The sequence below is a fragment of the Macaca fascicularis genome, chromosome 19 (assembly GCF_037993035.2).
Source record: "Macaca fascicularis isolate 582-1 chromosome 19, T2T-MFA8v1.1".
NCBI lineage: Eukaryota > Metazoa > Chordata > Mammalia > Primates > Cercopithecidae > Macaca > Macaca fascicularis.
The window spans coordinates 15,367,886-15,395,211 of NC_088393.1; the positions used below are offsets into that span (position 1 = coordinate 15,367,886).

Consider the following 27,326-nt stretch of genomic DNA (forward strand, 5'->3'; position numbering starts at 1 on the left):
ATTAAAAATTTTTTCATAGGCCGGGCACAGTGGCTCACGCCTGTAATCTCAGCACTTTAAGAGGCTCAGGTGGGTGGATCACTTGAGGTCAGCAGTTCAAGATCAGCCTGGCCAACATGGTAAAACCCTGTCTCCACTAAAAATACAAAAATTAGTCCAGTGTGGTGGCATGCGCCTGTAATTCCAGCTACTCTGGAGGCTGAGGCACAAGTATAGCTCGAACCCTGGAGGCAGAGGTTGCAGTGAGTCAAGCTCATGCCACTGCACTCCAGCCTGGGTGATGGAGTGCAAAAATAAAAATAAAAACAATTATGTAATCCCAGCACTTTGGGAGGCCGAGACGGGCGGATCACGAGGTCAGGAGATCGAGACCATCCTGGCTAACACGGTGAAACGCCATCTCTACTAAAACATACAAAAAACTAGCCGGGCGAGGTGGTGGGCGCCTGTAGTCCCAGCTACGTGGGAGGCTGAGGCAGGAGAATGGCGTGAACCTGGGAGGCGGAGCTTGCAGTGAGCTGAGATCCAGCCACTGCACTCTAGCCTGGGTGACAAAGCGAGACTCCGTCTCAAAAAAATAAATAAATAAAAAATAAAAACAATTAAAAGAATAAAGGCAACTATTAATAGCCAAAATATATTTTTAAATAATAAAAATCAAAAATTTAGTTAATTTTTTAAAAAACTGTGCTGCTTCTATTTCCCATAGCAAAGACTTGGAACTGACCCAAATGCCCATCAGGGATAGACTGGATAAAGAAAATATGGCACACGTATGCCATGGACTACTATGCAGCCATAAAAAAGAATGAGTTCATGTCCTTTGCAGGGATGTGGGTGAAGCTGGAAGCCATCATTCTCAGCAAACTAACATAGGAACAGAAAACCAAACACTGCATGTTCTCACTCATAAGTGGGAGTTGAACAATGAGAATACATGGACGCAGGGAGGGGAACATCACACACCGGGGCCTTCCAGGGGGTGGGAGGGGCAAAAGGAGGGAGAGCGTTAGGACAAATACCTAATGTATGTGGGGCTTAAAACCTAGATGAAGGGTTGATAGATGCAGCAAACCACCATGGCACATGCAGACTTATGTAAGAAATCTCCACGTTCTGCACATGTATCCCAGAACTTAAAGTAAAAAATAAAATAAAATATAAATTAAAAAATCATGCTGCTTTAAGAGAATCATTCACCCTCCAATGATGCTTAGGGAAACACCAGCTGTTCTGACCTCACCTTGAGGGTCATATCCTAAGATCATATTCTAGCAGCAGCTGCCGTTGGAGAATATATGCAAGGCTCCAGGGCAGAAATTGGGTACCAAAAATGGGTACTATGGGAGCTGCTATGTCCAGCCTGCAGCAGCCTGTCCCCTTCGTCTCTCCTTGAGTATGAGTTGTTGCAAGTAGAGTCAGAAATCATATCAAAATGAGTACAGTCACCCGTAAACTAAAAGTAACACCTAAGCCACCACCACCGCCAACAGCTGAACAGACTCTCTCGTGGCCAAGTGGACCCCAGAACAACTTTAAAACTGAGTTCCTGGCCATGATGGGACAGGAGGTCAGACACGCCTCCTTACACCCTCTCCCTTTTATAATCTAGACACAATAACTAACCCACATCAATGTTAAATTAGGGTGTTAAATTAATTAAAACAGAAATCATAAGACTGATAGAACACGCTCCTTGTGGCATTAAGACACCAAACTCTAAGCAGGATCTAAGGCCATGCCAGGCAGCGGTGAAGTCATGCACCCTACACTCAAATAACAAATTGTGTTCTAGCTGCCAAAAAGTTCTTCTTTTTCTCTAGGAGTGAAACAAACACTAGCCTTAAGATAAGCAATATTAAAATAATTACAACTCTTAAGCTCACAGACAAGGACTAATGGGGCCCTTGTTCCACCAGCCGTAACTACAGCTTTGATTGGGCAAGAGACCGATTTCAGTAACTTTCTCCTGATAACACCACTGACCATGGGCTGGTTCTGGCTCATTGACAGAGGCTGCGCATTTGGGTACCTTCGTGTCCTGAAAAGACCTTTTGATGTATAAAGCCTAAATGTGATACATTTAAATGTTAACTAAATGTTAAGTCTCCACCCCAAAGTGGACATGGGGTCATATGTCACATGCAACTTTGTTCAATATGCATGCATCAGGGTCACCTACATGAATATTCATAGCTCCTCCTACAACCTGTTGAATATGGATGTTTAGCCAACCTATTCAGCATAAAGCTCCTACTCCAACCCCTCCTCCTTAGAAGTGCCTGCCTCTGATCCTGACCAGATGCATACTTCCCAGCCTGTGGGATGACCGCTTTGCAGGCTATAACCTTTTACAACAAATAAAGTCTCCTTTTCCAAATATGTATATTGGGATTTTTTAGGTCGGCATACCTGATCAGATCCATGAAGGCATCAGCTGTGGGGATGGTCTCGATCCGGCCCTCCCGGTGCAGCCCCTCCTTGGAGCCCTTCCCGGGATGGATGATGGTGACCATGAGGATGCCAATGAAGACCGCGATGATGGTGGTCACCATGTAGTACACAGCTGCCCGCATCCCCATCCGCCCCGTGGCCTTGTTGTCCAGGGATGCCATACCTGCAGGACAGATGATGTGGTCCCCACAGCTCCATGCATACCCAACGCCAGCCCTCCTAGCCATCCGTTCCACCCTCCCCATATTACCAACTCAACAGCCATCCCACCAAGCATCCCTTTTCCTACAGCCCACCCCAGAACCCACCCATTACCCATTCACCAGCACCACCATCTTTCTACTTCCATTCTATTTTCCAAATACACACCCTCACACTCCACCCCAACCCTTACCCCAAGCAGCATTCCACTACCCTACTGCCTTCCCTCTACTCCAAGCCAATCTTTTCCACTCTTTCACCCCATCTCCTATTAACTCTTGTTTCCTCTTGTTTTGCACCATAACCTAACTTTCTTTCTTTCTATTCTCTCTCTCTCTTTTTTTTTTTCTGAGATGGACTCTCCTTCGCCCAGGCTGGAGTGCAATGGTGCCATCTCGGCTCACTGCAACCTCCATCTCCCAGGTTCAAGCAATTCTCCTGCCTCAGCCTTCCGAGTAGCTGGGATTACAGGCGCCTGCCACCACGCCCAGCTAATTTTTGCATTTTTAGTAGAGACGGGGTTTCACCATGTTGGTCAGGCTGGTCTCGAACTCCTGACCTCAGGCGATCCACCCGCCTCAGCCTTCCAAAGTGCTGGGATTACAGGCGTGAGCCATTGCGCCTGGCCCATAACCTAACTTTCATTCCACTTGTCATCCCACTATTCATCCCAAAATCACACCTTCCTCCAACCCACCTCACTGCACACCCTTTGTAGTACATGTTCTTGGTGCTCCACTCCTACACCCTTTCCCAAGCCAATATGCTGATCCTTCAGCCCCAAGAGCACTGTCTACAAATAGCTCAGGCTGCCCCCTTCTCCTTCTCCTGAGAATTGCCCTCAACAAAACAGGAACTGCCTTGCCCACAAAAACCCCAGGGGAGACCTATAGCCAATGAATGACCATGCAAGGATTCACAATGGCCAACTCCTTTGATTCAGGTGGCAGCAGAGCTGGGGAGGGGTTCAACTCTGTGGTTCTGCTCACGCTCCAGAGCTCCCGATGAAATCAGGTTGACAGGCCAGCCTTCTTCTGAAACCCACATCTTTGCTTCACTGTTTTCCCAGTCCTGTCCCACTTCCCTCACTCCCTTATGAGTTTCTCTTGAGAGCTACCCCGCAATAAATCACCAGTGCAGACATCCCCATCTCAGTCAGGCTCTGCTTCCAGGAAACCCAACCTAAGAAACCATTTCTTCATGCTTTTTTCTTCTTCCCCATCCCCAAATCCAGGGATTGGCAAACTGCTACTCATGCCAAATCCGGCCCTCTGCCTGCTTTTGTAAATAAAGTTTTATTGGAACACCATCATGCCCATTTGTTCTCATATTGTCTATGGCTGCTTTTGTGCTACAGTGGCAGAATCGAGTACAATTGACCCTTGAACAGCATGGGTTTCAACTGTTCGAGTACACTTATGCATGGATTTTCTTCCGCCTCTGCCACCCCTGAGACAGCAAGACAAGCCCTCCTCTTCCTCTTCCTCAGCCTACTCAGCATGAAGACAATGAGGATGAAGATCTTTATGATGATCCACTTCCACTCAATTAATAGTAAATAAAATTTCTCTTCCTTATCATTTTTTTAATAGACAGAGTCTCACCCTGTTGCCCAGGCTAGAGTGCAGTGGTACCATCATAGCTCACTGCAGCCTCCTGGGTTCAAGTGATCCTCCTGCCTCAGCCTCTCGAGTAGCTAGGACTATGGGCATATATCACCATGTCCTGCTGATTTTTTTATTTTTTGTAGAGCTGGAGTTTCACTGTGTTGCCCAGGCTGATATCAAACTCCTGGGCTCAAGCAATCCTCCTGCCTCAACCTCCCAAAGCACTAGGATTACAGACATAAGCCACCTCACCTGGCCTGATTTTCTTAATAACATTCTATTCTCTAGCTTACTATATTTTAAGAATATAGTATATAACGGCTGGGCGCGGTGGCTCACGCCTGTAATCTCAGCACTTTGGGAGGCCCAGGTGGGCGGATCACGAGGTCAGGAGATCGAGACCATCCTGGCTAACACGGTGAAACCCCGTCTCTACTAAAAACACAAAAAACTAGCCGGGCATGGTGGTGGGCACCTGTAGTCCCAGCTACTCAGGAGGCTGAGGCAGGAGAATGGCGTGAACCCAGGAGGCGGAGCTTGCAGTGAGCCGAGATCGTGCCACTGCACTCTAGCCTGGGTGACAGAGTGACACTCCGTCTTGAAAAAAAACAAAAAAGAAAGAAAGAAAAGAATATAGTATATAATACATACAGCATACAAAATATGAGTTAGCCAACTGTTTATGCTATCTGTAAGGCTTCCAGTCGATAGTAGGCAATTAGCAGTTAAGCTTTTCGGGAGTCAAAAATTACACGTGAGCCCGACGCGGTGGCTCACGCCTGCAATCCCAGCACTATAGGAGGCCGAGGTGGGCAGATCATGAGGTCAGGAAATCAATACCATCCTGGCCAATATGGTGAAACCCCACCTCTACTAAAATAGAAAAAATTAGCCGGGCGCGTTGGTGCGCGCCTGTAGTCCCAGCTACTTGGGAGGCTGAGGTGGGGGAATTGCTTGAACCTGGGAGGCGGAGATTGCAGTGAGAGGGCCGAGATGGTGCCACTGCACTCTAGCCTGGAAACAGAGCGAGGTTCCGGAAAAAAAAAAAAAAAAAGTTATATGTGGATTTTTGACTGTGTGGGGATTGGTGCCCCTAACACCCAAATTGTTCAAGGATCAACTCTAGTTGCAGAAGAGACCGTATGGCCCTTGAAGCTGAAAATGTTTACTATCCAGCCCTCTACAGCAAAAGTCTGTGGACCCCTGCATAAGCCAACCATACTCCCATCCCACCCTCTACCCACTAAGCTGTCACCTCCATCTCATGCACCTTCCACACCCTAATCTACACGCTACTCCCTGCACATCCACACCATATCCCGGCCACTCTCCCTGGCTGCCCCTCCAAGACTTTCTCTCACTTCTGGGTAATACTGAGCCCCTTGCAAGCTGGCATTTTTACCTCCAAGGAAAAGGACAGGAAGCCTACTGAGTTAAGTGGGGTGGGGTCATATGGGATCTGGAACCTGGGACCGATCGGGACCTGGGCTTTGTTTGGCCAAGGACCCTGGACCAGACGCAGGCTCCGCGTTTGAGGTGCCACGTCAAGGAAGTGGTCCCATGCTTGGGATGGCCTTGGCTCTGGTTCAAGCTGAGGCTCCGGATGGGTCTTGGAGGCCAACACTGGCCTGGGCTCTCTCACCTGTGACCAGGCTGGAGACAATGAGAGGTAACACCAGCATCTGCAGCATCCTCATGAGAAGCTCTCCGGGAAAAGAGAAGTACTTGATCTGGCGGTAGGTGAGCTGATATGGGCGCAGGGCAAAGGCCAGGCTGACCCCTAAGGTCAAAAGAAGGGGTCCATGGACTGAAGTCTGGGTTGCCCAGCCCTAGGCAGGGTCCATCCACCCTAAGAAGGCTAGGGCAAGGGTGGGAGTGAGGGAGAGAAATATCCTATGAGTGTGTGTATTCGTGTGTGCACTGATGCGTGCAGACATTGTAGAAATGTATGCATGTATGGGTTACCATACTGATACTGTGTAAATGTGTGTCCATGTCTGTGTAAATGTAAATGTGTAAGTGTATACATATCCAGGATATGTGACGGTAGGCGTTCACTTGTAAACGGGCATAGGTGTCTGTATACAGGCACATATACACATGAATATGCACACGTGTTTTCCTGGACATCTATAGGTGTAATTTGTGTGTATGTTACTATTTTCAAACATGCGAATGTATGTGGTTTTTAAACTCATAAGTGTGTGCACGAGTACTCAGGAGAACGTATGTGAGATGTGAATGTGTTTATAAGTTCCAATACACATGCACAAGTGTGCATGTAAGTTTCTGTGTTTGCACCTATAAGTTCAATGCATGCGTATGTGTGCGTGCAAAGTGTGTTTGTACATTGTATATGTATATATGTGTGTGTGTGTATACACAAGGATATGCATGTGACATTGTGTGCACACAGTTGTGTTTGCACACATGCGTATTCATCTGTGTGGTGTGTCTTTATGTGGGGTTGAGGGTGGCTAGTGGGACTGGGAGGTGTGTGCAGGTGAGAATGAGGGAGTGGAGCAAAGAGATGTGTAGGGGCCAGGAATTTCCCTGAAGTCCCTGCCTTTCCCCGAAGTCCCCGCCCTCCAGGAGGCAGAGCTCACCGATGACCACGGCGCTGACCGTCAGCAGGATGAAGGCGTTTCGGCGCAGGAAGCGCAGCACGTGCTCGCGAGTCATGGTCTGCAGGCGCAGGCGGGTGCGCAGTGCTCGCTGCTGCAGGCTTTCCTGCAGCCGCTGCAGCCAGCCCACCCGGCCCAGCCGCTGGCCGCTCTCCCGCAGGAACAGGCTGTTGCCATGGCTGCTCATGGTCTATCTGCGGGAAACAGAGAAGCCTGGGGCTGGTGAGGGCCAGGACAGAAGGCAGGCGTGGGCAGATGGCGAAGGCTGGGAAGAGTGATGAGCGCTTCCTAAGGACTCTCAGAAGGCGGGGGTGGTTGAGTGTTTTGGCTCAGGCCTGTAATTCCAGCACTTTGGGAGGCGGAGGCAGGAGAATCACTCGCACCCAGGAGTTCAAGGCTGGCCTGGGCAACATAGTGAGACCCTGTTTCTAAAAATTTAAAAACAGCTGGGGATGGTAGTCCTAGCTATTCGGGAGGCTGAGGCAGGAGGATCGCTTGAGCCCAAGAGTTCAAGGTTACAGTGAGCTATGATCTTCCCAGCCTGAGCAAGATGGTGAGACCTCCACCCCTCCAAAAATGCACAAAGGCCAGGCGCACTGGCCCACACCTGTAATCCCAACACTTTCTAAGGCCAAGGCAAGAGGATCGCTTGAGCCCAGAAGTTTGAGGCTGCAGTGAGCTGTGATTGCACCACTGCACTCCAGCCTGGGTGACAGAGCACAGCCCTGTCTCTAAGAGCAACAAATAAATAAAAATAAAATTTTTTTTTAAAAAAGGCAGGGGAAGGGGAAGGTCAGTCTGTTAAGATGTGCCCATCTGAGGACACCTGAGGCACTGCCTGGGGTTCTAAGATCAGGTCTTGGCAGGAAAAGGTCAAGTCTCCAGAATCATTCCTGGGAATGGCTGGGAAGAGGAGGAAACCACAAAATAATGGATCCTTTTGACATTCCCTGACTCCAGCCCATTCTTTTTTCACTGAGATTATCACAAGCCTCTGGGGGCTGCCCCAGCGGCTCAAAGGAAATTAACAAGCCTTTGTGAAGTGCCTGCTGCATATGGAGCCCTAGACAAAGCACCCGGAGGCTAGTCCTCTAAATTAACACGGTTTTGTGTCCAGCCTGGAGGCTTTTCACAAGGACAAAATCAGCAGGCGCCTGGCAAAGAGCAGGTGCCCAGTAAATGCAGCTACTCTGCCTGACTGCCCAGGTGAGCAACACAGAGAGCGGGGAGTCCTTTGGTAATGAAATGATAATGACTCTTGGCCACAGCGTGATGTGCATGAGCCCCTCTGGGGTGGCAGGCACTGTACTGCTGTTTCCCAAACTGCAGACTTTCGTGTCTCCTCCTTATATTTGGCTATATCCATGTGTCCTAATTCACTTATCTAAAAAACAGTACCGAACCAGGCGCCGTGGCTCACGCCTATAATCCCAGCATTTGGGAGGCCGAGGCGGGCAGATCACTTGAGCTCAGGAGTTCGAGACCAGCCAGGCTAACATGATGAAATCCCGCCTCTACTAAAAATACAAAAATTGCCCGGGCATGGTGGCAGGTGCCTGTAGTCCCAGCTACTTAGGAGGCTGAGGCAAGAGAATCACTTGGACCCGGGAAGTGGAGGTTGCAGTGAACAGAGATTGCACCACAGCACTCCAGCCTGGACGACAGAGTGAGACTCTGTCTCAAAATAAAAATAAATAAATAATTATTTTAAAAATTAAAATTAAAAATGTATGTAAAATGGAAACTTTAGACTCCTACTGGAAATGTGAATTATATTTTTCAACAACATTAAATACAATGCATATAAAAATTAAAACCTGCCCATCCGTCTACCAACTAAACACTTCACATGTACAGGGCGGCTTAGAAATTGTGATTTTCGTAGGCCTGAGGAATTTTTCTCTTTGTGCACCCTTTTCTTCATTAAAAAAAAAAGTCTACATTAAAATTCTGTTTTACAACTGCATTCATATAAAGAAAAATATATTATTTCAGAACGAGATAGAGGTGATAATTATTGCACAACATAATGAAAATACTAGATGCTATTAAATTGTACGTTTTCAAATGGTTGCTTCCGTGTTATGTGAATTTGCCCTCAATTTTATAAATGGAGCCAGCTGCTGTGGCTCACGCCTTTAATCCCAGCTACTTGGGTGGCTGAGCGGGGAGGATCACCTGAGCCCAGGAGTTCAAGACCTAAGACAGAATGTCGCTCTGCCACCCAGGCAGGAGTGCAGCTCACTGCAGCCTCCAACTCCTGGGCTCAAGTGATCCTCCCACCTCAGCCTCCAAAAGTGCTGGGATTATAGGCACAAGACACCGCACCCACCCTAAAAAAAAAAAAAAAATTAAAATGAATATGTTAATATTATACATTATAGCATTTTCTTTCATCTAAACGCTTGTTTCTGTCTTCTAATTTTAAAAGAGATGAAAACATCAGGGAAATAGTAGAATTGTACTAGAGGCTGGGAAGGGCAGGCGGGAGGGGAGGATGGGGCGAGGTTGGTTAACAGATACAAAACTACAGCTAGAGAGAAAGAATGAGTTCTGGTGTTCTATGGTTAATGATCATTTATTCTATATGTTCCAAAAAGCCAGTAGAGAAGGTTCTGAGCGTTCGCACATTAAGACATGATCAATGTTTGAGATGATGGACATGCTAATTACCCTGATTTGATCATTACACATTGTATACATGTATCGAAATATCACTCTGTATCCCACCAATATGTACAAGTATTTCATATCAACTCAAAATAAAAGGGAACAAAAAGAAATGAAAATGGCCAGGGCGCAGTGGCTCGCGTCTGTAATCCCAGCACTCTGGGAGGCCGAAGCGGGCGGATCGCTTGAGGTCAGGAGTTCGAGACCAGCCTGGCCAACATGGCGAAACCCCATCTCTACGAAAAATACAAAAATTAGCTGGATGTGTCACACGCCTGTAATCCTGGCTACTCCAGAGGCTGAGGCAGGAGAATCGCTTGAACCTGGGAGGCAGAGGTCGCAGTGAGCCAAGATTGCACCACCGCACTCCAGCCTGGGTGACAGAGCCAGACTTTGTCAAAAAAAAAAAAAAAAGAGAGAGAAGAGAAGAGAAGAGAAAAGAAGAGAAGAGAAGAGAAGAGAGGAAGGAAGGAAGGAAGGAAGGAAGGAAGGAAGGAAGGAAGGAAGGAAGGAAGGAAGGAAGGAAGGAAAGAAGGAAAGAAGGAAGGAAGGAGAGGAGAGGAAAGGGAGGGAAGGGAGGGAAGCGAGGGAAGGGAGGGAAGGAAGGGAAGGAAAGGAAGGAAGGGAAGGAAGGGAGGAGGGAAGGAAGGGAAGACATTTCTGTAGGTCCCTAAAAGCATTGTGTGCTATAGGTACTACACCTCCTAACCTACACTGTTCTCATAACCAAGAAAGGGTGGTGCCCTTCCTCCAGGCATACTGAGAATTCTGTTCTTCCTTCTAGACCCACTCTTAGGCTCCCTCTCCCACTGGCTCCCTTTCGATCTGCCCAGTGGAAAGGACAACAGTATGAAGATTTCTCAACGAACTAAAAATAGAACTACTATCCCATCCAGAAACCTCCCTACTGAATATCCACCCCAAGGAAAACAAATCATTGTATCAAAAGGATATCTACACTGGTATGTTTCTTCACAGCAATATTTGCAATCGCTTAGATACGGAATCACCCTAAGTGTCCACCAATGGACGATTAAAGAAAATGTGATACAGATAAGTGTGTCACATTATAGATAAACAGACCTGTATCACATTTATATCGCTATCACATTTTCTTGCTACATTGTTGATTATGTTATCGTATCTATGTTTCATTATGTATATAATGGAATACTAATCAGCCATAATAAAGAATGAAATGTTCTTTACAGCAACATACATAGAATTGGAGGCCATTCTCTTAAGCGAAATAATTCAGAAGCAAAGTGTAACACCGCATGTTTACTTATAAGTGGGAGCTAAATAATGTATACACAAGGACATAGAGTGAAATAACAGACATTGAAAACTCGAAAGAAAGGGTGGGAGGGTGAGAGGTGGATGGGATGTGAAAAATTACTTAATAGGTGCAACACACACAATTAGAGTGATGTTTACACTAAAAGCCCGAACATCATCACCATGCAATCTATGCATGTATCAAAACTACCCTTGTACCCTCTAAATGTATACACCATTCTTTCTTTCTTTCTTTCTTTTTTTTTTTTTTGAGGCTGGAGCGCAATGGCACCATCTCAGCTCACTGCAACCTCCACCTCCCAGGTTCAAGTGACTCTCCTGCCTCAGCCTCCCAAATAGCTGGGATTACAGCCACCCGCCACCCCACCTGGCTAATTTTTGTATCTTTTGTAAAGATGGGGTTTCACCGCGTTGGCCAAGCTGGACTCAAACTCCTGACCTCAGGTGATCCGCCTGCCTCCGCCTCCCAAAGTGCAGGGATTACAGGCGTGAGCCACCACGCCCAGCCACAAAATTCTTTTAAAGGCAGCAGGAGAATGGAGGGTGGGAAGAGATTGAGATGGAGCATTTACTCTCCCGTCTCCCAGCTCCCTGTGCCAGGCCCCTACTTGGCAGCAGCTGTGTTCCTCTACCTAAGACCACTGCTCCCATGGGACAGTCCTCCGCCATAACCCTGGATCTCCCTGGGTCCTCCTCTCTGCTAGTATCTTCATAAATAGTCCGATGACAAACCCTTTTTACTTCTCCCTTCAGAGTCTGCTGTCTGTCTCCCCAGCAATACACCAGATTCATCTGACTCAGAAAAAAAAACTCTGTAAATTAAAGGAAGACACTAAATATTGTACCCTGTACTGGACTCTGTACCTATTTGGTTTGCCTGGGATTGTCACACCTATAAAGAGAATGTGTTCACCTCCCGCATCTACTTCCTTTTTTTTTAAATGGAGTTTCGCTCTTGTTGCCCAAGCTGGAGTGCAGTGGCATGATCTCAGCCCACTGCAACCTCCACCTCCTGGATTCAAGCAATTCTCCTGCCTCAGCCTCCTGAATAGCTGGGATTACAGGCACCTGCCACCATATCTGGCTAATTTTTTTTTTTTTTTTTTTGATTTTTAGTAGAGGCAGGTTTCATCATGTCAGCCAGGCTGGTCTCGAACTCCTGACCTCAGGTGATCCAACGGCCTCGGCCTCCCAAAGTGCCGGGATTACAGGCATGAGCCACAGCGCCCGGCAGCTTCCCCATCTACTTCCTAAGGGATCAAGGCTCCCTGATATATTTTCTCACCCCCACCCCAGCCTCATGCCCAGTACCTGAATTCAACCAGGTCCAGCTGGGAGTTTCTCGGAGGCCTCTGTTTTACCAGTACGTAGATGCCTGGCTTTTTGTTTTGCTGCCACTGGTTTTTCTGAGATCTTCCTTGCCCTCCTCCACTCCCCACCATATCCAAGGGATGGGACATCTGCCCTGGTTTTCCAGACCCTGTGTCCTCTAGATCTAATCCAAATACCGAATGCCAAGCCCCACTTAAGATCCTGCTCCAAATGGATCCATCTCCTGAAACCACAAAGCTGCTTCTCACCTTGCTGTGAAAAAAAAAAAAAAAAAAAAAAAAATCCCAAGGAGTGAACCACAGACTACACAGGGAATGTACAATCCCTCCCTCTCCTCTGGGATATTATGTTTCCAGTCCCTAAGCCACAGCAGGAAGTTGCCTGTGGATACCAAGAGAGATCATTCAGCTAAGATCTGAACAGTCAGGAAAACTCCAGAGGCTAGGGTTTTGTCCGGTTCTTTTCTCTTCCTTACAAGCCATAGTACGGTATTGACAAACTATGGTCTGCTAGTCAAATTCAGCCTACTGCTTGTTTTTGTAAATAAAGTTTTATTGGCACACAGCCACACTCATTCATCACCTATTGTCTAGAGCTGCTTTCAAGCTACAATGCCTAAGTTGAGTTGTTGGGACAGATTGTATGGGCCACAAAGCTCCAAATATTTACTCTCGGGCCATTTGCTGAAAAAAATTTGCTGACCCCTGGAGAAGAGCAGACAACACTTAGCATCTGTGGGCCAGACGCAGTGGCTCATGCCTGCAATCCCAACAGTTTGAGAAGTGAAGTTTGGAGGACTGCTTGACCCCAGGAGTTCATGGCCAGCCTGGGCAACATAGCCAGATCCTATCTCTTTTTAAAAAATTAAAAATTAGCCAGGCATAGTGGCCCGTGCCTGTAGTCCTAGCTACTCAAGAGGCTAAAGCAAGAGGATCGCTTGAACCCGGAAGTTTGAGGCTGCAATGAGCTATGATTGTACCACTGCACTCCAACTTGGATAACAGCATAAAACCCTGTCTAAAAGAAAAGAAAACAGCACCTTAGCACCTGATGACTATAATATAGTTGTCAACTGTGGTTGATAAAAAGCAGAAACCTAACTCACACAAAATTAAGAATAAAATGCTACAGTGTGAGAATGTCTTACTATCAATTTTTCTCTTGTCTGCATCACTTATAAGTTTATACCATTGTGATTGTCAAATTAATAATAATATTAGTTTTTAAAAATGTTTGACTTGAAATGTGATCTTAACCTCCACTTGGGCCTCTCTGGGTCTCTCTCTTCTTCCCCACCCTGGGCTCCCTCTTTTCTAGGCTTTCCTGGGTCTAGGCTTTCTTTTGGACTTACCTCTTGGGTTTCCTGCTCAGAAAATGTCCCTTCTAGTGTCCCCAGTCTCTACAGGGTGAAGGGATGAGGATGGGTCTTTCCCACTCGGTTCTCCCAACCTCCAGACACTTCAATATGACGAGATGTGTCGGCTACCTCTTGGAGCCTCTTACATCCCTAAAACTAAAGCAAGTTACAGTGAGTAAACTGAAAATGCTTTCTATACATTTTATGTCAATGCTGTGCTAGCCAGAGGAGTGAGTGAGGGGAGAGAGAGATGGGATGGAAACTACGTACATCACACACACTCAGACACACACAGGCACACATAACCTCGAAAACCTCTTATATGCAATTGACATATCCACAACCCCAGTCACACGCAAACTCTTCAGACATACAACCACACACATACCCACACACACCTTCAGAAATGCAGCTCCGTGCATGCAGTCATACAATCCCTACACACACACACACACTTCCCACATTCATGTACACCCTCAGGCGCACAACCACACACCTTCAGAAATGCAATTCCAGGCATACAGTCGTACAATTCTGCACACACACACATTCATGTACACCCTCAGACACACAACCACACACACCTTCGTGGCTCTGCACAACCACCCTTCATGGATTAAATCCTACAGAAGCAGTGACAGTCACACAATTCCTACATACACACAGAAACACACACACACTCTCTTTAGGTCACAAAACACAAACTTCAGACTTTTGAAATCATCCTCACATTTAAACATTCAGCTCCACACACCTGTTCAGGACGGCGATCCCACTCACAAATTCAGTCTGTCTGTCTATCTGTCTATCTGTCTCTCTCTCTCTCTCTCTCTCTCTCACACACACACACACACACACACACACACAAATGCCCAGACCCCTTGCAGCCTCAGCCACATCAGATATATCTGAAATTGGTGAAATGAGCCCTCTGATAGAGAAAGCAATCGAGCCCTATAAATGCACGAGGCATCAGGCTCGGTGCTGGAAACATGCCTGTGAGCGGAGGCCACGGGTTGGGGAGGTGGGGATATGGGGCAGGGAGACTGGGGATAACTAAGGGGATAGGAAACTCACCAGAACGACCCAGAGAAAAGCGGAGGCGACGGCTCTAAGGGGCAAGGAGGAGCTCAGAGACAAAGGGCGGCAGAGAGGTGGGGACGTGGGTGCAGGGAGCGCCCCACACGCCTCAGCCCAGCGCCACGGATCCCCACCTGCCCGCAACCTCCGCGCCGCAGCCCCACCGAGTCCCCGCGCCGAGCCGCGGAGCCCCCAGTCACCAGCGTTCGGAGCGGCGGGGGCGGCCTGCCAGCGCCTCGGCCTGCGCGCTGCGCCCGGATGCAGGAGCCGGAGCCCGGCGAAGCGCCCGGCCGGGGCCGCGGGGACCCGCCAGGGACGGTGCAGCGCCGGCGTGGGGACTGGACGGTGGAGGCACCGGCGCGGAGCCGGGACGCGCTGTGCTGCCGGTGGGATCCGGGCCAACCCTGAGCTTACGTGGGTGTGGGGGCGCCGGGCGGCCGGGGGAGGGGGCGGGATCCCCTCCGCGATGCCCCCCGCCTCCCCCGCGCCCAGCCCAGGCTCAGCAGCCGCGCGGGAGAAAGGGGACCGCGTGTTTGGGAAGGGAGGGGAGTTGGGGTGGGCGGGGGTGAGTGGCCTCTCCGGCATCCAGCCCCCGCCCCCTGCTCAGAGCCGCGCCTCCGCGCCCCCGCCCCCTAAACCGTCTCCGGAGCCCTCGGAGGCCTCAGCATCCCGGGCGGAGCGCGGGGAACAGGCCCTGGCACTGCGGGACCCGCGCCAGCAGCCTCGGCGGAGGCCTGGGGAAGGCGCGGCTCTAGTGTCCCAGTGACAACAGCCCGGGAGATGGCTCCGCTGCCCTCTTCTCCCTGCGGGTGCACCTTCTGGCCTTGGCCACTCGACCGCTCTGTGCCCTTGGGCCAAACCCTCTCCCTCTCTGAGCCTGGCCTCCTCCTCTAAACAAGGGAGATGACTTGGCCGACCCCATAGAAAATTAAAGCTGGGAAAATTAAAGCGCGTGAGGCTGGAAATGCTCCATGCCAGCGCGAAGCATTGGGCAAATGGGAGATGGATAATGTTGCTCCTATTGTAATTAATATTATTCTTCGCTGTCTTTAGAGCACACCAGGAAAGGCGCACTCGGCTTTTCTTCTCGAAAGGCAGTGACTTGGTTGCTTCCCACATCTTCCGCCTCTCCTGAGAGCTAACGCCATTTAAAGATCTGAGCATAAAGTCTGTCATGTGAATAAAAACTCAGTGCAGGCCGGGCGCGGTGGCTCAAGCTTGTAATCCCAGCACTTTGGGAGGCCGAGGCGGGCATGAATCACTTGAGGTCAGGAGTTCAAGACCAGCCTGGCAAAGATGGTGAAACCCTGTCTCTACAAAAATACAAAAATTAGACGGGCATGGTGGCGCATGCCTGTAGTCCAGCTACTCGGGAGGCTGAGGCGGGAGAATCTCTTGAACACAGGAGGCGGAGGTTGCAGTGAGCCGAGATCGCACCACCGCACTCCAGCCTGGGCGACAGAGCGAGACTCCGTCAAAAAAAAAAAAAAAAAAAAAAAAAAAACTCAGTGCACGTTAAATGTTTTTTATTATTGTTGCTGTTATTGATGAAGTGTTGATGGCAACCTCCTGAACTAGGCCGGCTCTTTTATTAATACTTATATTTCATCTACACACTTCTATAAAGTAGATATCACTTCCTCTATTTTCAGGGCGTGGACAGGTGCTCAGAAAGGTTCAATAACTTGTCCAAGGTCACACAGCCAGGAAACAGGTGCCCCAATTCTAATTGTTTGCATTCATCGCCCTAGCTCTGCTTCTTTGCAACAGCTCCCAGATAGGTGATTCTCAAACTTGACTGTATTTTAAAATCACCTGGAAAGCTTTCAAAAATTCTGAAGCCAGCCTGACATGGTGGCTCATGCATGTAACTCCAGCACATTGGGAGGCCAAGGAGAGAGGATCACTTGAGCCCAGGAGTTCAAGATCAGCCTGGGCAACATAGCAAGACTCTGTCCCTAATTTTTAAAAAAAAAATCAAAAAATTAGCTGGGCACACATCTGTAGTCTCAGTTACTCAGGAGACTGAGGCAGGAGGGTCACTTGAGCCTAGGAACTTAAGGTTACAGTGAGCTATGATTGTGCCACTGCACTCCAGCCTGGACAACAGAGCAAGATCCTATCCAAAAAAAAAGAAAGAAAGAGAAGAAATCTGATGCCCAAGCCACACGCTATACTAAGCATTTCAGCATCCCTGGGAGTGGGACCCAGGCATCAGTATACTTGAATGCTCCCCAATGTATGGCTAAGGCTGAATCTCTGTCCTTGGTGTCAGGTTCCCCTGGACCACATTGGCAACCCCTCCCTGCAACCTTCTCACTCCTCTGCTTCAGTCACTCACTATGCTTGGACGATTCTGCATCCTTCTTGAACCTAGAGCTGCCTCTGAACTCGTGCCTCTTACAGTCATTCACTCCACAAATACTTACTGTGCACTTGGCTGTGCTAGAGGCTGGAGATTCAGCAGCGAAGACAACAGGGCCCTTGGTCTGTCACACAAAATAATAAGTAAATAAAATAGCAATAGTTCCCTGGCAATTGGGTCTTGCAAATTCTTTACACCCGTAACAGTCAGGGACAATCCCAAAGAAACCACAACTCAAGCCTAAGCATGAGAAAAGCATCAGACACATTTCAATAGAGAGGCATCCTGTAATCTACCTGCGTAGTCCTCTTCAAAACAGTCATTAAAAATTAACGGGCCGGGCGCGGTGGCTCAAGCCTGTAATCCCAGCACTTTGGGAGGCCGAGATGGGCGGATCACGAGGTCAGGAGATCGAGACCATCTTGGCTAACATGGTGAAACCCCGTCTCTACTAAAAAATACAAAAAACTAGCCGGGCGAGGTGGCGGGCGCATGTAGTCCCAGCTACTCGGGAGGCTGAGGCAGGAGAATGGCGTAAACCCGGGAGGCGGAGCTTGCAGTGAGCTGAGATCCGGCCACTGCACTCCAGCCTGGGCAACAGAGCCAGACTCCGTCTCAAAAAAAAAAAAAAAAAAAAATTAACGAACGTCTGGAGCAGGGTTTGGTGGCAGGCGCCCTGTAGTCCCATATACTCAGGAGGCTGAGGCGGGAGGACTGCTTGAACTCAAGTGGTTGAGGCTGCAGTGAACTGTGATTGTGCCACAGCACTCCAGCCTGGGCAACACAGCGAGACCCTGTCTCTAAAAAAAAATTAAAATTAAAAAATGAGAAAACAAGGAATGTCTCAGAAACTGTCACAGCCAAGAGGAATCTAAGAAGATGTGACAACCAAATGTAATGTGAGATCCTAGAAAAGAAAAAGGATATAAGGAAAAAATTAGGAAATCTGAATAGGGTATGGGCTTTCACCAATAATAATGTATCCATATTGGCCGGGCATGGTGGCACACACCTGTAATCCCAGCCCTTTGGGAGGCCAAGGTGGGCAGATCACTAGAGGTCAGGAGTTCGAGGCCAACATGGTGAAACTCTGTATCTACTAAAAATATAAAATTAGCCAGGCATGGTGGTGGGTGACTGTAATCCCAGCTACTCGGGAGGCTGAGGCAAGAGAATCACTTGAACCCAAGAGGCAGAGGTTACATCGATCCAAGGTCATGCCACTGCACTCCAGCCTGGGCAACAGGGTAAGACTCTGTCTCAAAAAAAAGTATCTCTAACAATAACATTTTGTTAATAATGTATCAATATAATAATATATCAATGTTACAATGTTGTAATTATACAAATGTGCCATACTAATGAAAGATATTAATAACAAGTGAAACTAAGTCAAGAGAGTATATGGGAACTGTCTGTACTATCTTTTCATTTTTTATGTAAATCTAAAACTGTTCTCAGAAACTGTGTCTTAATTTAAAAAGATCCTGGGAGATCCCAAAGAGCTTTTGTTTATATAGGTTACAGCTATTGATCTTTACAGTATCAGAAATTAAAACTGAAAAAGTGTTTCTACACTTATTTATTCATTTTGACATAACAAAAATAAACCTACTACATGTTAACATAAAATAGCATATTTTTATGAAAAATAACTGTATTTTCCAAAACAAGGAAAAAAAAGAGAAGAGTGACGTTGTTTTACACTTTTTCAAATTGCTTTGATGTCTACCTTAATAAAAAGGAAACGGAATTTTTATACAGTTGATTTTCATTATTCATGGATTCTGTATTTGCAAAGTCACTCACTCACTAACATGTATTTGTGACCCCAAAATTAATACTTGCGGAGATTTTGAAGTTATTCTGGGTCATTTGCAGAGAGATGCACATTTCGAGCTGCACGGCGTGAACATCTGTAGCTGAGGTACAATAAAACCACGCTCTGTTATCTTGTTTCAGCTCATACGGTGAACAAGCATCCTATTTGTGGCCTATTTAATGCCATCCTTTTCTATTTTTCACGTTTTTTGTTGATTTTGCTGTTTAAAATGGTCCCAGGCACTTTGCCGAAGTGCTGTCTAGCGTTTCTAAGCTTACGTGCTTAGTGTGTTTCTAAGCTCTAGAAGGCTGTGGGGTAGCTGGGTGCGGTGGCTCACACTTGTAATCCCAGCCACACTTTGGGAAGCCAAGACGGGAGGATTACTCGAGCCCAGGAGTTTGAGACCAGCCGGAGCAACATATCGAGACTCCCCTATCTCTACAAAAACTTTTAAAATGAGCCAGGTATGGTGGGCGTGCCTGTGGTCCCAGCTACTCAGGAGACTGAGGTGGGAGGATCACTTGAGCCTGGAAGTTTGATGCTGCAGTGAGCTATGATCGCACCACTGCACTCCAGCCTGGGCGACAGAGCAAGACTCTATCTCTAAAACAACAACAACAACCAAAAAAAAAAAAAAAAACTGTAAGGCTGTGACGTGCCTTACAGAGACAATATGTATGTTAGGTAAGCTGTGCTCAGACATAACTTTTAGTACTGTTGGCCATGAGCTTGATATTAGTGAATCAACAACATATATTAAATATGGTGTCTTTAAACAAAAACACAAATAAAACAAAGTGTATATCAGTTGACAAAAATGTTGTGACCAGGTGCTTACAGAAACTAAATCTTATACTTCCTCCTGGAAGCAGTGATTTAGTATCTGCTACTTCAGTGTTCAAAGCAACTTTATAGGGCTGGATGCCGTGGCTCAAGCCTGTAATCTCAGCACTTTGGGAGTCCAAGGCGGGCGGATCACCTGAGGTTGGGAGTTCGAGACCAGCCTGACCAACATGGAGAAACCCCGTCTCTACTAAAAATACAAAATTAGCTGGGTATTGTGGCACGTGCCTGTAGTCACAGCTACTTGGGAGGCTGAGGCAGGAGAATCGCTTGAACCCAGGAGGCAGAGGTTGTGGTGAGCTGAGATCGCACCATTGTGGCGAGCCAAGATCGCACCATTGCCCTCCAGCCTGGGCAACAAGAGCAAAGCTCCATCTCCAAAAAAAAAAAAAAAAAAAAAAAAAAGCAGAAAAAAAAAAAGCAACTTCATATAATATAACTACCATGAATAATGAAAATCAACTGTATCTTCTTCTGCATTGAATCTGTCGTAGCATATTGTTTTGGTTGAAATACATGAAACATATTCAGCCTTACACAGATAGGCGGTTGAAAAGGGAAGATTATTTCAATCAGCTTTTCAGGTAATTGTGTCTATTCTTTGAGTGACACCAAAATGCTACATAGTTTCTTCAAGAACAGTTGCAATGTGGAATCGGAAACCCTGTCCGTGAATTCTTGTGTTCTATTAATATTAAAATCCATTAAGCTTGTCTTTTAACCATGCATGATTTTGAAACCTCATGCATTCGTCATTTGAAAAATGTTAGCTCACTAGTTATAGATCTTCTAAATATTAACACATTTCATTATGCAGCAACAAAAAGTCATGTTTGTTAATATCATCACTGATCTCATGGAGAGTTTTAAAGTGTTGGGAAGCTGTCACAGTCATGAATACAAATTTTTTAAAATTATAATTTTCACTCAAAAGTGCAATTTTTTTTATTTTTTATTTTTTATTTTTATTTTTGGATAGAGTCTGGCTCTGTCACCAGGCTGGAGTGCAGTGGCGTGATCTCAGCTCACTGCAACCTCCGACTCTCTGGTTCAAGTGATTCCCTGCCTCAGCCTTCTGAGTAATGGGGATTACAGGCACGTGCCACCACGCCTGGCTAATTTTTGTATTTTTAGTAGAGACAGGGTTTCACCACGTTGGCCAGGCTGCTCTTGAACTTCTGACCTTAGGTGATCCGCCCGCATCAGCCTCCCAAAGTGCTGGGATTACAGGCATGAGCCACCGTGCCTGTCCGACAAGTGCAAATTTTATCATTGACAATGGCGACTGTGAATCATTTTCCTTGAAGTGACAGATATATTTCTTTCATTTTTGCAAAAACGTCGGTCAAACTTCCTTTGATAGGGTTTGAGTGTTCTGTCCCCTCCAAATCCCGTGTTGAAATGTGACCTCTGGTGTTGGAGGCAGGCCTAGTGGGAGGTGTTTGGGTCACAGGGGCGGATTTTTATGAATGGCTTGCTGCCATTCTCCTGGTAATGAGCGAGTTCTCACTCTATGAGTTCACGGGAAAGCTAACTGTTTAAAAGAGCCTGGCACCTCCTCCCTCTCTCTTTCTTGCTTTCTCTCATCATCTGACATTTCTGCTCCCCTTTACCTTCTGCCATGACTGGAAGCTCCCTGAGACCTCACCAGAAACAGATGCCGGCGCCATGCTTCCTGTACAGCCTACAGAACCATGAGCCAAAATAAAGCACTTTTCTTTATCAATTACCCAGTCTCAGGTATTCCTTTATTATAGCAATGCAAACAGTCTGACAGGGCACTGTGGCTCACGCCTGTAACCCCAGCCTTTGGGAGGCCAAGGACAGAGGATCGTTTGAAGCCAGGAGTTTGAGGCCAGCCTGGCCACTATGGCAAAAATCCATCTCTACTAACAACACAAAAATTAGCTGGGCATGGTGGTGCACACCACTCAGCTACTCAGGAGGCTGAGGCAGGAGAATTGTTTGAACCCAGGAGGCAGAGGTTGCAGTGAGCCAAGATCACACCATTGCACTCCAGCCTGGGCGATAGAGCAAGACTCTGTCTCAAAAAAGAAAAAAACCAAAACAACAACAACAACAAAAAAAACCGGCTAATACACCATGTCAGAATAGCCACGGTTTGTCTGTCCAAAAATGGTATTCCGTGAAAAAAAAAAAAAAAAAGTAGCTGATTCAGCTTGCAATTCAAACACTCATCAAAGTGTTTTTTTTTTTTTTTTTTTTTGGTTTTTGTTTTTTTTTTTTGGTCCTGGAGACAGCTACCATGGTAGTTCTGTGTGTAGAAAAATTCTTTATCCATACTTCCTATTGCATCACACAGAAAATTAAAAAGATACATACTCAACAGTCAAGATTGCTGAGGTGGTTGGATCATCTGAGGTTAGGATTTCAAGACCAGCCTGGCCAACATGGTGAAACCCCATCTCTAGTGAAAATACAAAAAAACCTTAGCTCACTATGGTGGCGGGCACCTGTAATCTCAGCTACTAGGGATGCCGAGGGAGGAGAATTGCTTGAACCAACGAGGTGGAGGTTTGCAGTAAGCCAAGATCGCACCATTGCACTCCAGTCCGGGCGGCAAGAGCAAAACTCTGTCTCAAAAAACAAAAAAAGGATTTAATAAAATGAATAATTTTATTGCTTTATCAAGCACAACAAGCCAAAATGAAAGTGAGTTGGTTTTTTTTGTTTGTTTGTTTTTTTGGTTTTTTTGGGGGTTTTTTTGTTGTTGTTTTTTTTTTTTTTTTTGAGACAGGGTCTCCCTCTGTCACCCAGGCTGGAGTTCAGTGTTGCGATCATAGCTCACTATAGCCTTGACATCCTGGGCTCAAGTGACACTCCCACCTCAGCCTCCTGAGTAGCTGGGACTACAGGTGTGTGCCACCAGGTCTGGCTAATTTTTCTTTTACTTTTTTGTAGAGACTGGGTCTCAAACTCCTGAACTCAAGTGATCCTCCTGCCAAGGCCTCCCAAGGTGCTGGAATTACATACATGAGTCACTGTAGCTGGCCTGAAACTGACTTTTGTTAAAACTATGAGTGTGTGGCAATGAAGAATATAATGCCTCCTAGTACAGCTTGGTGCTGCTGCGTTGATTCATGCTTAGATGGTAGACACTGTTACTCGCCCTCACTTTTGCTCCACGAGTGCATAGACTAACACAGTGAAAAAAGGCGAATAATATCTTAGTATGATTATTAAAATCATTTTGACCTTGCAGACCCCCTGAATGGTCTCAAGGCCACCACACCCTAGGGATTTGCAGCCTACACTTCGCAAACCATTGTCAGACGGTGATAAGTCCTATGGGGGAAAGAAATAATCAGGGTTGGACGCGGTGGTTCATGCCTGTAATCCCACCACTTTGGGAGGCTGAGGCGGGAGGATCATGAGGTCAAGAGTTCGAGACCAGCCTGGCCAACATGGCGAAATACTGTCTCTACTGAAAATACAAAAATTAGCCAGGCATGTTGGTGCACACCTGTAATTCCAGTTACTCGGGAGGCTGAGGCAGAAGAATTGCTTGAACCCAGGAGGCGGAGAGTCTCCTGGCATATTCCCCAAGTCTGCTTTTAGCTTCCCTATCTTAGTGCACCTGAAGGGAAAGGAATGTGCTTATTAAGACCCACTGTTTTACTGGGGTCCATTGTATGAGGGTGCAGTTTGGTCGTTACCCAATAAACTTTCTCCCCACCTCCCTCTGTGCCCGAGCTGTCTTATTTGTGTTTTATGATCTGCTCTTTCTGTCTGCTTGTAGTTAGAAGAGAAGTGATTTCTTTGCAATGCGTGAGGCTAGAAAAAGAGCTGGAACTTAAAGTGGCGGTTTTTGTCCAAGATGATGGTGCTCCTGCTCTGTGAAACCTTATGTTCAGAAAAAAAATAACCCAATTAGAAAATGGGCAAAGGACTTGAATAGACATTTCTCAAAAGAAGACATACAAAATGGCCAACAGGTTCATGAAACCAAAAATGCTGAATATAATTAATCATCAGGGAAATGCAAATTAAAACCACAATGAGATATCACCTAATACCTGTCAGAATATACACCGTAGAATACTACTTAGCCATTAAAAAAAGAATGAAATAATGTCTTTTGCAACAACTTGGATGGAGCTGGAGGCCATTATCTGAAGCGAAATAACTCACAAACAGAAAGTCAAATACTAGCTGGTGTGGTGGCTCATGCCTGTAATTCCAACATTTTGGGAGGTTGAGGAGAGAGGATCACTTGAGCTCAGGAGTAGGAGACAACCAGCCTGGGCAGCATAGCAAGATCCCATCTCTATTAATAATAATAAGAATAACCTGGGTGTGGTGGTGTACACCTGTAGTCCCAGCTACTCAGGAGGCAGAGGTGGGAGGATCACCTGAGCTCAGAAGCTCAAGGCTGCAGTGAGCCATGATCGTGCCACTGCACTCCAGGCTGAGCAACAAAGCAAGATCCTGTCTTTAAAAAAAGAAGGAAGAGGCCGGGCGCGGTGGCTCAAGCCTGTAATCCCAGCACTTTGGGAGGCCAAGATGGGCGGATCACGAGGTCAGGAGATCGAGAGACGATCCCGGCTAACACGGTGAAACCCCGTCTCTACTAAAAAAAAAATACAAAAAAATAGCCGGGCGAGGTGGCGGGCGCCTGTAGTCCCAGCTACTCGGGGGGCTGAGGCAGGAGAATGGCGTAAACCCGGGAGGCGGAGCTTGCAGTGAGCTGAGATCCGGCCACTGCACTCCAGCCTGGGTGACAGAGCAAGACTCCGTCTCAAAAAAAAAAAGAAGGAAGAGAGTCAAATACTGAATGTTCTCACAAATGGGAGCTAAACTATGGGTATCCATGGATATACATACACCAGCAACTCCAAAAGGTGGGAGGGTCGGGGGCTGAGGGATGAGACACCACCTATTAGGTACAATACACACTATTTGGGTGATGGCTACACTAAAAGCCCAGACTTGACGACGATTCAATATTTCCTTGTATCAAAACTGCACAGTAGGCCCAAAATCTACTTAAAATTTTTTAAGAAGGAGTTTCTCTCTTGTCGCCCAGGCTGGAGTGCAATGGTGTGATCTCAGCTCACTGCAACCTCCACTTCCTGGGTTCAAGCAATTCTCCTGCCTCAGCCTCCCAAGTAGCTGGGATTACAGGCATGCGCCACCATGCCTGGCTAATTTTGTATTTTTAGAAAAGACAGGGTTTCTCCATGTTGGTCAGGCTGGTCTTGAACTCCCGACCTCAGGTGATCCACTCACCTCGGCCTCCCAAAGTGCTGGAATTACAGGTGTGAGCCACCGCGCCCGGTCAAAAAAATTTTTTTAAAGATGAAATATAAGTGGTCAGGGGAATTCGGAGAAAAGAGAGCCCGGGTACTCTGTTGGTGGGAATGTAAACTAGTACAGCCATTATTAAAAAAAAAAAAAAAAAAAAAAGTATGGAGGCCAGGCACAGTGGGTCATGCCTGTAATTTCAAAACTGGGAGGCTGAGGGGGGTGGATCACCTGAGGTTAGGAGTTTGAGACCAGCCTGGCCAACATGGTGAAAACCCGTCTCTACTAAACATACAAAAATCAGCCAGGTGTGCACCTGTAATCCCAGCTACTGGGGAGGCTGAGGCAGGAGATTCACTTGAACCCAGGAGACGGAAGTTGCCGTGAGCCAAGTTCATGCCACTGCACTCCAGCCTGGGCGACAGAGCAAGACTCTGTCTCGAAAAAAAAGAACAGTGTGGAGGTTTCTCAAAAAGTTAAAATAGAATTACCATATGATCCTGCAGTCCCGCTACCGGATATGTATATCCAAACGAAATGAAATCAGTATCTCAAAGAGATACCTGCACCCCCATGCTCATTGCAAAGTTATTCACAATAGTCAAGATATGGAAGCAATCTAAGTGTCCACCGAGAAATGAATTTTTAAATATACTATGCTATGCAGTTGTAAGAAAAGAAAATCCTGTCCTTTATGACAACATGAACAAATAACAGGATTTCCTTTTGATGAACCTAGAGAACATTATGTTGAGTGAAATAAGCCAGGCACTGAAAGACAAATACCACATGATCTCAGTTACAAGTGGAATCTAAAGAAAATTGAACTCATAACAGCAGAAAATAAAATGATGATTATCAGAGACTTAAGTAGGGGGATTGGGGAGATGGTGGCCAAAGGATACCGAATATCAGTTGGTAAAGAGGAATAATTTTTGCCGGGCGCGGTGGCTCACGCCTGTAATCCCAGCACTCTGGGAAGCTGAGGTGGGCGGATCACCTGAGGTCAGGAGTTTGAGACCAGCCTGGCCAACATGGTGAAACCCTGTCTCTACTAAAAATACAAAATTAGCCGGGCATGGTGGTGCACACCTGTAATCCCAGCTACTTGGGAGGCTGAGGCAGGAGAATCTCTTGAACTTGGGAGGCGGAGGTTGCAGTGAGCTGAGATTCGCACCACTGCACTCCAGCCTGGGCAACAAGAGCAAGACTCCGTCTAAAATAAAAAAATTTTTTTTAAAAAAGGAATGATTTCAGGGGATCTATTGTGCAACATGGTGATAACAATACATTGTATTCTAGAGAAATGCTGAGAGAGTACATTGTAAATGTCCTTACCACAAAAATAAACTTTGGAAGGCAATGCACATATTGGTGAGCTAGATTTAGCCATTCCACAATGTGTATGTGTATACTTCAAAACATGCTGTACACAATAAATACACACAATTTTATCTGTCATTTCAATAAAATTTTAAAATAAAAATAATTTTTAAAACACACCTTAAAAAACATAATGCTGGCTGGGCGTGGTGGCTCACGCTTGTAATCCCAGCACTTTGGGAAGCTGAGGCGGGCGGATCACAAGGTCAGGAGATCGAGACCATCCTGGCTAACACGGTGAAACCCCGTCTCTACTAAAAATACCAAAAAATTAGCCAGGCGCGGTGGCGGGCGCCTGTAGTCCCAGCTACTCAGGAGGCTGAGGCAGGAGAATGGCATGATCCCAGGAGGCGGAGCTTGCAGTGAGCCGAGATCGCGGCACTGCACTCCAGCCAGGGGGACAGAGCGAGAGTCCATCTCAAAAAAAAAAAAAAAAAAAAAAAAAAAAAACCAAAAAAAAAACATAATGCTGAGTGAGAGAAGCCAGATACAAAAGGCCACGTAAGTGTATATAATTCTGTTTATATGAAATGTCCAGAATAGGCAAATCCTATCCTAGATTTAGAAAGCAGATTCGTGGTTGTCAGGGGCTGCAGGAGGGAGAAATGATGAGTGACTGTTAAAGGGTATAGATTTCCTTTTGGGGTGATTGAAGTGTTCTGGACCTAGATAGAGGTGATGGTTACAGAACACCGGGAATTGTACTCTTTAAGAGTTAATTTGACTAGGTGCGGTGGCTCATGCCTGTAATCCCAGCACTTTGGGAGGCTGAGGTGGATGGATCACTAGAGGTCGGGAGTTCAAGACCAGCCTGGCCAGCATGGTGAAACCCCATCTCTACTAAAAATACAAAAATTAGCTGCTGGTGATGTGCGCCTGTAATCCCAGCTACTTGGGAAGCTGAGACACCAGAATTGCTTGAACCCAGGAGGAGGATGTTGCAGTGAGCCAAGATATCACTACTGCCCACCAGCCTGGGTGACAGAGGGAGACTCTGTGTCCAAAAAAAAAAAAAAAAAAAAAA

General features: G+C 46.7%; 1 protein-coding gene and 1 long non-coding RNA gene across 8 annotated transcripts in view; one reads left to right on the forward strand and one right to left on the reverse strand.

The window, feature by feature from the left end:
• Nucleotides 1-15,313, reverse strand: part of SLC1A6 (solute carrier family 1 member 6) — a 32,669-nt gene extending 17,356 nt beyond the window's left edge. For 2 of the 7 annotated variants that reach the window (XM_074026174.1, XM_045379372.3), the window contains exons 1-6: nucleotides 14,622-15,029; nucleotides 13,539-13,700; nucleotides 12,167-12,439; nucleotides 6,869-7,080; nucleotides 5,905-6,042; nucleotides 2,413-2,617 (exon numbers count right to left, since the gene is read on the reverse strand). In XM_074026174.1, coding sequence (XP_073882275.1) covers nucleotides 2,413-2,617; nucleotides 5,905-6,042; nucleotides 6,869-7,073 — 548 coding nt within the window. In that variant the 5' untranslated portion in view covers nucleotides 7,074-7,080; nucleotides 12,167-12,439; nucleotides 13,539-13,700; nucleotides 14,622-15,029. Of the gene's footprint in view, nucleotides 1-2,412; nucleotides 2,618-5,904; nucleotides 6,043-6,868; nucleotides 7,100-12,166; nucleotides 12,440-13,538; nucleotides 13,701-14,621 lie in introns of all 7 variants that reach the window. The other 5 variants (XM_065536599.2, XM_074026172.1, XM_074026173.1 and 2 more) reach the window with 4 other exon arrangements.
• On the forward strand, nucleotides 14,819-15,954 carry LOC141409216 (uncharacterized). Its single transcript, XR_012428465.1, has 2 exons — nucleotides 14,819-15,038; nucleotides 15,678-15,954. It is a non-coding gene; the product is annotated as an uncharacterized lncRNA (long non-coding RNA).
• The last annotated feature ends 11,372 nt before the right edge of the window (nucleotides 15,955-27,326 follow it).